The following is a 14,344-nucleotide window of genomic DNA, read 5'->3' on the forward strand; positions in this document are numbered from 1 at the left end:
ACTTGCTTACTTAAAAATATGATTGCACGTATTCATGCCAACAGCTATTAGAAGTTTATTTATATCTGGACTATTTTCAATGTCCTGGTTGCCCTGGGAAAGTTGTTTTGAATGTGTTTACTAGTGATCCCGTCGCTAGGTCGTTATAAATACTTTGTGTGTATAGTAAGGAGCCATACAGCCGGTTACATCGCCAAGAAGACTAGGTTCATGTTTGTCTGCGAGTTGAAGTCTGATGACCTCTGACCTGTAGATGAAGAGGAAGCAGCCGTCCCAGCCCAACGGACTGGCGTCCCCGTCCCCGGGGGACATGGAGAAGGAGGAGGAAGAGCACTCGGGACCAGAACTGCAGAGGACCGGCAGGTGAGCTGTGAACAGATGAAGGGCCAATCCCATTTCTACCCCTTCCCCCTTCCCTTTACCCCTTCAAAACAAGGGGGAGAGGTAAGGGGAAGGGGTAAGGGGTAGAAATGGGATTGGGCTTTACTTAGGCCTTTGAACTGGCTACCATCTGGCGGCAAATTATGGGAAATTGTGCCTCCCAATATTGAATTTTTTGTTTTGCTTTGTGAGACCATCCAGATATTCAACTTTGAGTTTCACAATCATAATCAGTCTGGCCTCGGCTGGGCGGCAATTGATTGAAAAAAATAAAAATAATCCAGCCAATCAGATTGAGTATCCAAGTGACACTCTGGCTCTCCTTGCTCTTTTCGAATCTGGCGAAAACATCTACTGCGCAAAGCCATCCATGCAAATAGCTGTTCCTCTTCTCAGTCGAACATCGTTATTCAGTGTTGTCTGGATATTCCATGAATGTGCCATTGATTGCTATTGCTACCCTTTCCTATTGTTTGGTGCCCCTATTGTTTTTTCAATTCTGTAGACTGCGGGGGCCCTTGTTTCTTCATAAACATCTCTTATCTTATCCCTGAGCGCTTTAAAGTCCTGTTATTTTTTTCTTTCAACAATCTTGACGCCAGACTGCAGCGAGAAACAGAACGTGAACTCCATGCGAGATCAGGATGGGCTCCCAATTCTGACCACGATGCTGCCTCTGAAATATACATCTTCTCTTTTGGGATCTTTGCATCCATTTTTGTTAAATGCAAGACTTTAAATTGAGTAATATGAACGTATTTCTGTCATTTGACGAACAACAGCTGAGCTAAACGATTGGATCCCTCGGTGTTGGATTGGATCACGCACAAGGAACAAAACATGTTGTCCAGCTGTGCGTGTTGAGCCGTTGCAGGCTTTTTACGAGGGAGCTATGATGAGGATGTTGTGGCTGAAACCTTGCGCCTTCACAGGCCCACACGTTGACGTCATCCTTTGCTCATCTGTAGTGGAATGTGGATTTCCTTCGGGTGTACTTTATTGGAATAGGAGAATAATGTCTGTGGAAATGAGCTAACAAGGGATATGAGTGACCGAGGTTAGAAGCCTTTTCTCATTTCATGGTTTTTATTTGAGTTCATCGACCCCGACCGCTGGCGGAGTCTCTCTGTGTGTCATGGTATTTTTAAGATGGTATATCTCCGGTCCTAGACAAAAGGCAGAAATTGACTTTATTAATCCCTGGACGTAAATTATTCTATCGCGGCCATCCGCGAGAAAGGAATAATGTTATAACTATAGAATTAATTAGTGTTAATTAACAAAACTGCAAAACTATTAAAGAGACATTTGTTTTTCTTTATTGGTTTGTGAATAGTGAACACTCCATTAAATTGTCATTGTGTATGCGTCTCATGTTAATCACAGGTCAGTCAGCAGGACAACACCTTTCAAACCTTAAATAAGCAGAGCAGGGAGGGCTCACTCATCCCCCCCCACACAGAGTTGAAAGTGCATCTATAAAAAAGGCATAGGGTTAAAAGCACAGCGATAGCAGTTGCTGCTGCAGAGATATTTAAATCCTCCTCTGAGAGGCATTTCCGTACTCCTAGCAGAGCTATCCAAACATAAGTGTTCTGACGGCTCTTTTTATTGTAAGCCAATGGGCTGCTGCCTATGAGGTGTTGCTGCACCTGGGTTAAAGTGCGCTTAACAGTCGTCCACGACATAAGTCTTTTAATTGCATATGTTTGTCTACAATTACCTCATGGATTCACTTGTTTCCTTACACCCATAAATACAAAGCAATCCCGATGGGACACCCGTGTTGTTGTGTTGCTGTTAATACCCGTGGTATCTCAGACTGATTGTAGGTTTGAGACCTTGCCAGAGTTAATTACCCACTATTGTTTCCTCGGCTAGCCCTGCTGACATTCAGCCCAAGACGGGGCTTTTACAGCCGTAGAAAGTCATTTGAAACCCAGAAATGTCACACTTGAGCATACGCATAAAGTGTGTGTGTATGTTGCATTATTTACAGACTCAAGCAGACTTCTATAAAAGGCACACAGACGTTACGAAAGGGAGGGGGGGGGGAAAGAGTAGGAAATGTCGGAGAAATGAGTGTGTGGAGGGGAGCTGGTTACCGGGTAAAAAAACGAATTGATGGGAGGAGCTGAGGGTTGTGGTGAGAGAGAGAGAAAGGTGAAGGTGGAACGGCACAGCTATATTTAAAACATAAACCCACTGTGTGTGTATTTATAAGATAGATTAGCACTCGTCTTTATACAACCTGAGCAGGAAGTGGTTGGGTTCCACACACACACACACACACACACACACACACACACACACACACACACACACACACACACACACACACACACACACACACACACACACACACACACACACACACACACACACACAGCTAGTACCATTTCCCATCGAGCTGCAGCAGGAGCCTCAGTGTTGTCCGGAGGGTGGATACGTTGGGTGTGAAGGGGGCCCCTTGTGGGCAGGCCTGGGCAGGTCTCTCCTCCCCTGGGGGTATCTACGCTGCACTACCGCAGCACAGATCTCCCTGGCTGCTCTCACGTACATATCGGAGCCAACGTCAACTCCTACAGCGCACTGTGGTTTCAGTTGGCCATGCCGCCCTCTTTCCCTCACATGAGTGGTTTTAACCAAATGTACCCGTTGGTGTTCTTTAGTTGAGGCATATTGAGAACAGTGAACCCTAATGGATGTGTGTGGATAGGACATCACCCTTCTCTCCCCTGTTATTACTTTGGTCAATGATGATGACATTTACGTAGACATTTATGGAATTTAGCAGACACTTTTATCCGAAGTGAGATAGAATAAGTACATTTGTCAGAAGAAAGAGAAACGACAATATATCTGTAAATATATAGGCAATAAATCAGTAAGGATGTTTACAGAAACAATTCCCAAAACACATATAATTGCTAGGTTAACCCATCCCCCGTATACAACAAAGATAGCTAGGCTAAGACGCTACACAATGAACCTATTTTTAGGTGTCAGATGATCAATTAAAATGACCAAAATCAAAGATTCCTTGGTAGTGTAATCACCCTGTTGCCTGGATCGGCAGAGTCCCCCCATAAAATGAGTGGCCAACAATGTTTTGTCCTTTTTTTTTTAAGCGGCAGCTAGTGAGTTGCGTGTGATAAAGGACTATTACGCACAACGTTGTGGAGCTTGTGTTGATGGTAGATGTGAAACACACCCGTAGGCCCCATGGATTCAGTGACTTGTGTCATGTCTAAAGACACAACCTAATTGACTCCAAATGCCAATGAATGTTTCCACATTGACCATCATATTGCTCTGCATGACCATAGCAACACAGAGAACCCAGATCAATACAGACCCATGGGGTATCCACCAGACCTTCATTTCTCCTGTGTGTCTGTCCTCAGGATATTCGGGGGGCTTGTGTGGGACATCAAGAGAAAACTGCCGTTCTACTGGAGTGACCTGCGGGACGCCCTGAGCCTGCAGTGCCTGGCCTCCGTCCTCTTCCTCTACTGCGCCTGCATGTCTCCTGTCATCACCTTCGGGGGTCTACTAGGGGAGGCCACCAAAGGCAACATCGTGAGTGTACAGTTTCTGGTCTGTGTGTGTGTGTGGGTGCCCAGAATAAACACCTGCCACCTGCTGATGGCAGATCGTTTTGGTAACTTCAGGTTAAAACGATTGCCTGGCCGATAGATGTTTACAGTTAAAACGACAAATTGAACTGCATCAGCAGAGTTCAGAGCATATATTTCTAGTAATTTCAATCCAATAGGTTTGAAAGCTGGTTTGAATGGGTACGCGCGAGGTCCATTCCTTCACTGTCCTCATTGGTCCTCTCTCTCTCTCATTCCCCCTCCTCTCCCCTGTGTCTCTCTCCCTCCTGCAGAGTGCTATAGAGTCTCTGTTCGGGGCCTCCCTGACCGGGGTGGCCTACTCTCTGTTTGCTGGCCAGCCGCTCACCATCCTGGGCAGCACAGGTCCCGTGTTGGTCTTTGAGAAGATCCTCTTCAAGTTCTGCACGTGAGTCCTCCTCCTCCAGTCTCCTCCGGTGCTACGAGGCCATCTAGTGGTAGATGTGTGGAAGGACAATTCAAGTCCTGCTGCTGCTACTCAGTGGTTGCCTCAAGCTGCCACACATTTAAATGTGCATAATTAAGTCTCTGTAAATATATCCCTGAGAATTACGTATTTTTATAAAAATAATTTGCGTGTGTATGTAAGGTTTGTGTTTGTTTATAAAAAAGGCACATGTCATGTGCAAATAAATCTACAAAACACCTTGGCAGAATGAAGGGCAACATTTTACCTTTTCAAAATGCGTCCTGTATGCATATTGATCAAGTGCTGATTCTCTGTATATTTTTCTCTGGGAGCCTTAAGCTGTTGGGTCAATATTGATTGTTCATAATACACTCAAGCCCCGTTCCATCCATCTCTCTCCCTCCCTCTGCCCTCCAGGGACTACGGCCTGTCCTACCTCTCGCTGCGGACCAGCATCGGGCTGTGGACGGCCTTCCTCTGCCTGGTGCTGGTGGCCACGGACGCCAGCTCGCTGGTGTGCTACATCACCCGCTTCACGGAGGAGGCCTTTGCGGCGCTCATCTGCATCATCTTCATCTACGAGGCCCTGGAGAAGCTCTTCCACCTGGGGGAGCACTTCCCGGTCAACACGCACAACACCCTGGACAACCTCACCCTGTACTCGTGAGTCACGCACTGAGTCACCGCCAGCATTGTTTTGTTGGTAAATGCAAATGCCAAGTCCCACTCACTGCTTTCTATTCCTATTTTTTTTGTTGATGAAGGATTTTCAATTCCATAACAATTCACAATTCACAATATTTTCTCACCTTTTTGAAGATAAATCCTGCATAAATTCAACACCAAAACTAACAGCAATTCAACACCAAAACTAACGTTTTATAGCAACAGCATTCTCATAACAAGCAACTTTTAATCATACGTATGGAAAGGCTCTATGTTCTCTTTTGCACTGCTAACCAGAAATACAACCAATATAATATAATAGAAGGCAATTGGGAGCAAATTAGCAAAAGTGTTAACCTACCGCAAAGATGCAGGCAAATTATGGATTAAGATTGAAAGCTACATTGAAGATGAAATGAACGTATGCGTGATCCTCCCCATGGCTTCAGGTGTCAGTGCAGCCAACCGGTCAACGCTTCGGCCAGCACGGTGGAGATATGGAACCAGACGGGTTACACCCCAGACAATGTCCCCTGGGACAAGCTCAACGTCTCGGTGAGGCCAAGACACAAAAGTGACCCCCAAATTCTTCGTCTGTGTGCTGCTGACTATCCTCACCATAATCGCTTAGTGCTCAAACACCATTTCTTAGGGTCATCACTACTATAGCTTACTTTATCTTATCTGGGTTCCCGGATGCCCTGGAAGAGTCAGTTAATGTCTAATTTCTGATCAAGGAGAGTTAAGACTTGTTTCATTACAGAAAACATGCCACCAAAGAAAACTAATTTGTGTGAGATATTGATCTAAAGTATGATTTATGAGACTAGTTCATGAAAAACTGATGGATTACATAAAAATGGGTGCACAGAGACTGGAAAAGATAGGTACACAGATGACTACAAACAAGTTAAGATGTTTGAATTTATTCCTTTCATCAACCTTTTATTTATACAGAGATAGTTCCTCTAAGACTTTTTTTTAATGAGGCTCTGGGTACACGCAAATGGCACGACAAAAACGCAGGATAATTATGAAAAGATAGTTAAAAGCTAAAAACATAAAACATCAAGGAACTACCAAGTGATAAAATAAAAACCATACACTAACTGCTTTAAGAGAGCGATATAATAATTCACAAATGGATACATCGCAGATTATTTTACAAATTTAATTTGACCTCCATTGAGGTCAAGAGAAAATGTCCTCTCCTTGTAATCATATCTTTTAGAAACACATGATGTGTCAGGTTATAACCAAATAATAGCAGGGAGAAGGACTGCAAGGACACAATGGAGAAAGGTGGATGATGAGGACTATGGCCATTAAAAATAGAGGGTCATAAAGATCATAGGTGTTACAAAGAGGTCAAATGTCCCGAATACAGTTGTAGCGACCTTCAGGCTCTTCAATAGGTCTCGCAATGATCAACACAATAGGAAAACTCATCTAACTCATCTTCAGAGCAGGCGTTCTGGAAGTGCCAGTGAATCCAACATTTAATTTTTAAACATGTTAGTATGTCTCCTATGATCTAGCAATAGCAGTCTCTAAGCTACTTAAATATCAGCGTAAATCTGAAAAAACAAACCAGTGAACAAAAGGTAGTGAAAATACACTGCTTCAGGGCGTTAATATCCATGAATGAATAGTGTGTGAGGGTAACACGGTGTCCTCTTTATCCCAGATGTGTAACCTGCTCCACGGGGAGTTCACGGGCGAGGCCTGCGGTCACCACGGACCCTTCATCCCCGACGTGCTCTTCTGGTCCATCATCCTCTTCTTCACCACCTTCTTCCTCTCCTCCTTCCTCAAGCAGTTCAAGACGGAGAGATATTTCCCCACCATGGTAAGTTGTTGTTGATGAAGCGAATGCTGATTGGTTGTAAAGAGGTTGTTTTTAAAGATGAAGAAAAACCCTTGTTGTGGTTGCTGCATCATATTTCTAAACTACTCCAAATGCTTTAGCTTGCTACGCTAAACAATGGCTACACATGTTATACAGCCAAGCTTGCACGCACCAGGCTAGCGAACATAAGGTCTTTGTAGAGGTATAACTCTGCTCACTATCTTTAAGGTTTAAGTAAAGCTCTGGGGTTCACAAAAATCGTCGTGAAATGTGGCAATAAAATATTGACCTTCTTATTTCGTCGGTTGTGATTGTTTTATGTAGGTGCGCTCCACCATCAGTGACTTTGCTGTGTTCATCACCATCATGGTCATGGTGTTGGTGGACTATCTGATGGGCATCCCCTCTCCTAAACTCAACGTTCCTGACCGCTTTGAGGTAGGCATCGCAACACATAACGGATCAGCCTCGCTCAGGAGAGCTCATTAGTGTTTTCCAGCATGTCGGTACACTTTTAGTACAAACATTCCCTCACTTCGATCCAGATCTCCATGAATGTCTCCCTTGATGTACCACAAAAAAATGCCCGCTCATATTCAACATGAAATAATAACGAGACTAGATATTAATTAATTGGAAAATAAAACGGGTCCCCGTCAGCCAACCCCGGCCAGCGTTCTATAGCTGGGTCTTGGTGTTTGCTGGGGCCGTGTCCAGGCACCTTTTCAAAAGGCCACACATTAACTAATTACCGTGATGGTCTGCTCCCCGGCAGCCCACCTCCAAGAACCGCGGCTGGCTGATGGACCCGCTGGGCGACAACCCGTGGTGGACGCTGCTGGTGGCCGTGCTGCCCGCCCTGCTCTGCACCATCCTCATCTTCATGGACCAGCAGATCACCGCCGTCATCATCAACCGCAAGGAGCACAAGCTCAAGGTGAGCACGCCTCCTCGGACCTCTGACCTCTGACCCCTGACCCTGCCGGGAACAGGAAGGGTGCTAGTGGGACAATACTGTGTTATTATCTGATCTGATATACTTACGAAACCAAATCGATATAGGGTGTGTGACAGACGTTTTGCAGGTAGAAACAATGCACCCCATTGACTTGGGTCTTACTTTTGCCACAGCCCCCCCCCCCCAGTACCCAGCGGCCTACCAGTGTCTGGGATCTGTCAATATTTTGTATCCGTACCCAATAGACGTCCCACTCTGTTTATTTCAAGATGAGGCGGTTCAACGGAAGACTTGCTGTGTTTGTGATGGTTGATTGATATTTTTATGACAAGCAGGGACAACAAGAAATCAGAGTTGGTAGTACACTCCTGGCTTCATTTAACACACAGCCCCCGCACCGCAGCAGGGACTTTATTGTACCCTGACAAAATTATATGTAGCTGCCAAAGTTTGACAGCTTATGCAAAAATGCCAATTTTAATTGTTAACACAATTATAACTTTTTTTTTTATTATACTTCATTAATTCAGGATGACACATTTTCAATGTTTATTTCCCTAAAATTACCAACCACAAAAAAAATATCAGAACGGATCATAAATTGGTCACACGTTTTCAAAATAGATTGTGCCAATCATTTAGTCAATTCCTGTCCATCTTCTTCATCCATAACGAAAACAAAACAGAAGTGCATACTCCAGAGGCTCCACTGCTCACCACCCCCCATCCCCCTGTGCACCCCCCCCCCCCCCCCCCCCTACAGAAGGGCTGCGGCTACCACCTGGACCTGACGATCGTGGCCATCATGCTGGGCGTGTGCTCCATCATGGGCCTGCCGTGGTTCGTGGCGGCCACCGTGCTCTCCATCTCCCACGTCAACAGCCTCAAGGTGGAGTCGGGCTGCTCCGCGCCCGGCGAGCAGCCCAAGTTCCTGGGCATCCGGGAGCAGCGCGTCACCGGCTTCATGATCTTCATGCTCATGGGCTGCTCGGTCTTCATGACCTCGGTGCTCAAGGTGAGGGCCGTGTTGTCTAGTGGAGCTCTAAGGGGAGCCTGCCTGGATGGGTCTCATCTCTTGAAGGGGCTTTGGGGGAGATTCGGGAGTTGTAAAGTGAGAGTAAGCGGAAGGTTTTGGAACTGAACACCATAAAAATAAAGTCCCCGCACTTCCTCTCTGCTCTCCTCTTCCCTCATTTCTCAGATCTTCTAAAAGATGAATAGATGATGGCTGTGGTTTCTAACTAATTACAATTAATTAATCTAGGATTTGTGTTGTGTTTATCAATGTGGCTTGTTCAACGTAGTTATGATCTCGAGGGCTTTGCAGGGCATTAACCCAACGTTTAATGGTCAGGTATACAGATGGTTGCGTCCAGCAATTGTTGCATGGTAAACATACGTTTGTATTTTATTGTAAACAAACAGGTTGAATGAATGCACTGCGTGATGAAAATAAAAACCAATGCATTTCCATGGCTCCATATGATAATACCTATTGTTTGATGGACTGGAGGTTCTGAGATGCTGGTGCTGTTTTTATAAACTGCATTGACTCTTGTGTGCTTTGTTTCTCCTCAGTTCATTCCCATGCCCGTGCTGTATGGAGTGTTCCTCTACATGGGCGTCTCTTCGCTGAAGGGCATCCAAGTAAGACCGCTCTCCGTTGCTCGACTAAAAGATCACACGGCGATATCTCTTTGTTCCCTCTCTTCAAAACACTCATTGTGCATCGGCTGATATCGATGAAAAGCTTCCCTTTTACAAAGCTCCCCCTTTGATCATTTGAAATTGTGGGACAATGTAACATAAAGGGTTTCCCCTCCGTGCATCGAAGCAGCCATGCCACTTGATTACGAGGGGGACTGCAATCAGCCAAGCAAAATATGTAAATGAAATGTAATGTAAATGAATAAATTATGTAACATTATATATATTAGAGAAATATCCAGTATAAGTACTGAGAAAATAGTGCTGTGTCATATAAAATAAAAAATGCATGATGAAACTGAAGCTGGCTTTTCGAACAGCACCGTGCACTCGCACATCGGCACCACGCACCCACACACACACACACCAACACTGTTCCCATGGAACGAGAGACATTTTACGAGCCGCTCCCTTCCTTTGTGTGGCCACAGTTCTTCGACCGCATCAAGCTGTTCGGCATGCCCGCCAAGCACCAGCCCGACCTGATCTACCTGCGCTACGTGCCCCTCTGGAAGGTGCACGTGTTCACCCTGGTGCAGCTCACCTGCCTGGTGCTGCTGTGGGTCATCAAGGCCTCGTCCGCCGCCGTGGTCTTCCCCATGATGGTAATGGACGCCCCAGTGTGGGGTGTAGTAGCACCTCTCTGGCGCCGCTCACGCCCACGGACCTCCCAGTAGGGCCGATATGTATTGTGATTCTGTTAATGTTTAGACTCTGTGAACATTGAAAAATGCTTGAATGTATGCACTGCTGAACGCAACACTGTCCAGAAAAGCGTTTTTTTTTTTTTTTTTTCATTTTAAAGTGAATATCACTACAAACTAGCTTCGTTTTTTCGGGTAATTTCTTTTCTTGACTTGGGTGCTGGCTTGTTCTGCCCCCAGGTGTTGGCGCTGGTCTTCATCCGGAAGCTTCTGGACTTCTTCTTCACCAAGAGAGAGTTGAGCTGGCTGGATGACCTGATACCCGAGAGCAAGAAGAAGAAGGAGGACGACAAGAAGAAGCGGGAGCGGCAGAAACGGGTAATGGCTCCACTATGACGATGTGCTTCTTCATACACAATGTATTTTACTATTGTTTCTGGCAAAAGCATTTGTGAGGAGGATGGGGACATGGTTTGAGCTTTGTGTCAAGAGAAGGAAAGCATAATTTACAGCGAGACAGACTAAAGGTTTCCACTAATGTTATATATATTATTCATAGTACCATAGTAATCATAGTAAAAAATCTATCAATAATAAAGTACTTCTTCTTTTAACAGACAGACAGACAGTGTCCTCTAGAAGAGAAAGTCAATAGCTCTCCACGTTCTATTGTAGACGGGTCCATTGTGAGCCAATGTTTTCCACATGAGGGCCTGCACACCCCCCAGCGGCCCGTGATTGATTGGATGTATTGTTATTGTCTGACAGGAGGCTGAGGCCAGGCTGCAGGAAGATGTGGACGCGGGGTTGAAGATATGTTACGGAGACGCTAATCACCTCAGTGTTCCTGTGAAGACACTGTCGGGAAGGTGAGTGGTATCCCAAGCCTCTGATAGGCTGAAGACGATGGTGTGACAGCAACGCTATTGTACATTGTGAAGACCCTACATGGTGGAAGTGCACTGCACAGAAACAAATAGGCTAAATTGCATGCGCATTGAGTTGTTAAACATCTTGTTGTACCTGCATCTGATGTACTTACATGTATTTTTTTTAAGAATACTGTAATGGGGAATCTTTTGAATTAACTTCAAAATCATTCAAATATTGAATCCAAGATCAGTTTAACACAGTGTCGTAAGCAAGCGGCAGCCATGACCGCCTCTTTGTGAAGCCGTGGCGGAAGTGACTAACGTGGGGGTTGGTTGCAAAGACCAGCCCTCATTCTAAGTCAAATGTGATTTCAGTCTTGTAATGCAAAGCAAATATGTTTTCTGCCTTCGGTTAGTATCTAAGTGGCTAGTTCATCTCTATCCTATCTATTGTCAGTGGGCCAAGTTGTTAAGGATGAATTATTCATGAGTTTTGGCAACATAGACTACGCCAAGGAGGACACCAATTCCTGCCCACAATAAGCCAAAATGGTATCGATTCGGCAAAACTGCGCCCGTAATGCAAAATCGACGGTTCCATAACGTTTATCTGTAAACCAAAGGCTGAGGTCCTGGACGGCACTTCCTTGTTAATTTTACAGTAGATTGTATGCAGTACCAAAACGGTGCACTCAAAGAATAACCAAACATTAGAAATGACACTACAGGGGCCGCACTCTCTCTGGGGAAAGACAAAATTCTGATTAAGTATTGGCCTAAATTGGTACCAGGTGATGAAACCACAATTCCTATAGCTCATGTCAATGCATGATGTCTGGTCACGGAGTGTGTCAGTGGTGGCTTGGACCAGCGGTCAGCTTTCTGTTGTGTTTGTCCTGAACAGATCGTACAGAATAGGACTAGTGACCCACACCACGGAAGAAGATGCTCCAGGGGTGGGTGTCTGATGCAAACCATCTGACCCACGTTACCCACTAGTTAAACAAACATAGTAAAGCTCTGTAACAGTTTGTCAGTGACAGTGTGCGCATGGCCACAACCCTCGACCATTTTGGTGGAAAAGCACCCCCCCACACACACACACACACGCACCCCACGGTGCTTTGTGTTGTGTTATGGCAGTTTGCTACTCGACGGGGAAAATGGTCGTTGATAAAAGTGTGTCACATTTTTATCGTGCCGGAGTAGAAATAAAAAAACAAAGGGGTGTTTTTTACATTTGTATTCTCCTAATGAATCTTACCATGACTAACCAACAGTAGTTTCATGACTCATTCAAAGTGACAGCAGGGAACAGAGTGACAGTGTTTGTGTGTTGTGGATTAGTGTCGGGTGACGTTGACAAAGACAACCTACCCTGTCCTGTCTTGAGTTTTCTCCCTTGACTGGTTAATCCACTGGTTTACGCGCACGTCTGAGTCTGCTTGTGTTAACCGTCCTGTACTAACCCCTCTCACCGATCTGCCGTTTGTTGTCCCTTCTGTATGTTTGTGTTTTTGTGTGTGTGTGTCTTTGTGTGTGTGTGTGTCTTGCATTCGGGCATGTAGCTCTGATTGCGACCCCTCGGTTGTTAATATCTCTGATGAAATGGACAAAAGCGGTGCGTGGAAAGCGGTGAACGTGGGCGCATACTCAAGTACCCAACATGTGCATCGTAGCGACAGGTAGCTATGACAACCCTCACCGTTGCCGCCCTGATTGGCACAGTATTCAACTTGGGTTCCCATGATTGCAATTTAGCCAGCTGGTATTTGGAATCTGCATGAGTAACAAACCGTCATTTGCTTTATTTCTAATCTTCTTTCAAATAATTAATCTGTCATTGTATTACTAATCAATTATAATCAACCACAGAAAACAAATCGATTTGGTTTTAACTGATGCAATAAAAAAAGCCTGGTGTCTTTTTTTATAGTCTTGCCCATGGCCTGCAACTCTTGTGTGTGTTACTGCATCACTCTATAAAAGGCATCCCAGAGAGTAGGAGAGTTCTTCAAATACAATGCCTGGAGTGACCTGCATCCACATTCCACTGTCTCTTGGTCTGTCTCCCTCTGGCACTCTCTCTTTCTCTCTGACTCACTCTCTCTCTCTTTCAGCCAGGAGAAGGTGGCGTGCGTTAGAGTGGAAGTCAACCCAGACGAACCTCGTTCGCCCGGGGAAACCTCGTCGTCCGAGACCTTCTTGTGACGAAGGGGAGCATGACACTCTCCCTCCCCCCCCTCCACCCCCTCACCCCAATACTGCCACTCCTCAAACCTCTTCCCCCACCTCACCCCAATACTGCCACTCCTCAAACTTCTCTCCCCCCCCCCCCCCCCCCCCCCCCCCCCCCCCCCCCCCCCCCCCCCCCCCCCCCCCCCCCCCCCCCCCCCCCCCCCCCCCCCCCCCCCCCCCCCCCCCCCCCCCCCTTCCTAGCCATGTGAGACCCTCCTCTCCACACACACATGCGCCCAGGTCAGGGCTTATCTTGTCAGGTGAGGGAAGAGTGGGGTGCTCTCACGTGCACGCCTGGTTGACTGTGTATGAAGTAAAGAGTGCACATTGACCGGGGAACAGAAATGTACCTCTGCGGCTACTGCCTATGAATTTGCCCAAAGATTTGGTGTGTTTTAAATGCAAAGTAATACAAAAAAAACTGAGACATACAGATTGATTTACATTGTAACACACACACACACACACACACACACACACACACACACACACACACACACACACACACACAACCACACACACACACACACACACACACACACACACACACACACACACACACACACACACACACACCAAAGGACGGTGGCCATTTTAAGTTCTTAGTAGATGTTTATTATTTTAATTTCAATTTTTATTCTCCGTTAGTATATAGCCGTCTCATTTAAACTGCACTGGTTTCGCTTCTGATCTAAAATTGTTCCCAACTGTCATGATGGTAATGATGTTGTTTTCTTTGTTGAGTTGTATCTTGTATGTTCACACCAATAAGTCAATCGATAAACCAACTTCAAAACGTATTTTGAGTCAAAAGCATTTCAGGGTTCCGGCAGTGCCAACACTCTCCCGCAGCCTCTCTCTGTGTCGTTAGTAAGCCCTGTCCGGTGTCTGATGAGTCAGAGGAACAAGGTCCATTGATACCAGGACTCTTACCCTAGATATTTCCAGAGTATTCAAACTACTCCTTTATGTTGAAGGTCTT

General features: G+C 45.6%; 1 protein-coding gene across 4 annotated transcripts in view; it reads left to right on the forward strand.

Annotated features, from left to right (window-relative positions):
- LOC130376313 (sodium bicarbonate cotransporter 3-like) overlaps positions 1-13,386 on the forward strand; it is a 40,193-nt gene extending 26,807 nt beyond the window's left edge. The window contains exons 11-25 of one of the 4 annotated variants that reach the window (XM_056583550.1): positions 254-363; positions 3,789-3,963; positions 4,274-4,407; positions 4,846-5,091; positions 5,544-5,649; positions 6,782-6,943; positions 7,268-7,381; positions 7,719-7,880; positions 8,665-8,916; positions 9,480-9,548; positions 10,040-10,213; positions 10,493-10,630; positions 11,021-11,121; positions 12,693-12,809; positions 13,245-13,384. In XM_056583550.1, coding sequence (XP_056439525.1) covers positions 254-363; positions 3,789-3,963; positions 4,274-4,407; positions 4,846-5,091; positions 5,544-5,649; positions 6,782-6,943; positions 7,268-7,381; positions 7,719-7,880; positions 8,665-8,916; positions 9,480-9,548; positions 10,040-10,213; positions 10,493-10,630; positions 11,021-11,121; positions 12,693-12,809; positions 13,245-13,335 — 2,151 coding nt within the window. In that variant the 3' untranslated portion in view covers positions 13,336-13,384. Of the gene's footprint in view, positions 1-253; positions 364-3,788; positions 3,964-4,273; positions 4,408-4,845; positions 5,092-5,543; positions 5,650-6,781; positions 6,944-7,267; positions 7,382-7,718; positions 7,881-8,664; positions 8,917-9,479; positions 9,549-10,039; positions 10,214-10,492; positions 10,631-11,020; positions 11,122-12,028; positions 12,081-12,692; positions 12,810-13,244 lie in introns of all 4 variants that reach the window. The other 3 variants (XM_056583549.1, XM_056583547.1, XM_056583548.1) reach the window with 3 other exon arrangements.
- Positions 13,387-14,344: the final 958 nt, after the last annotated feature.

This window comes from Gadus chalcogrammus, chromosome 22 (genome assembly GCF_026213295.1).
Source record: "Gadus chalcogrammus isolate NIFS_2021 chromosome 22, NIFS_Gcha_1.0, whole genome shotgun sequence".
NCBI lineage: Eukaryota > Metazoa > Chordata > Actinopteri > Gadiformes > Gadidae > Gadus > Gadus chalcogrammus.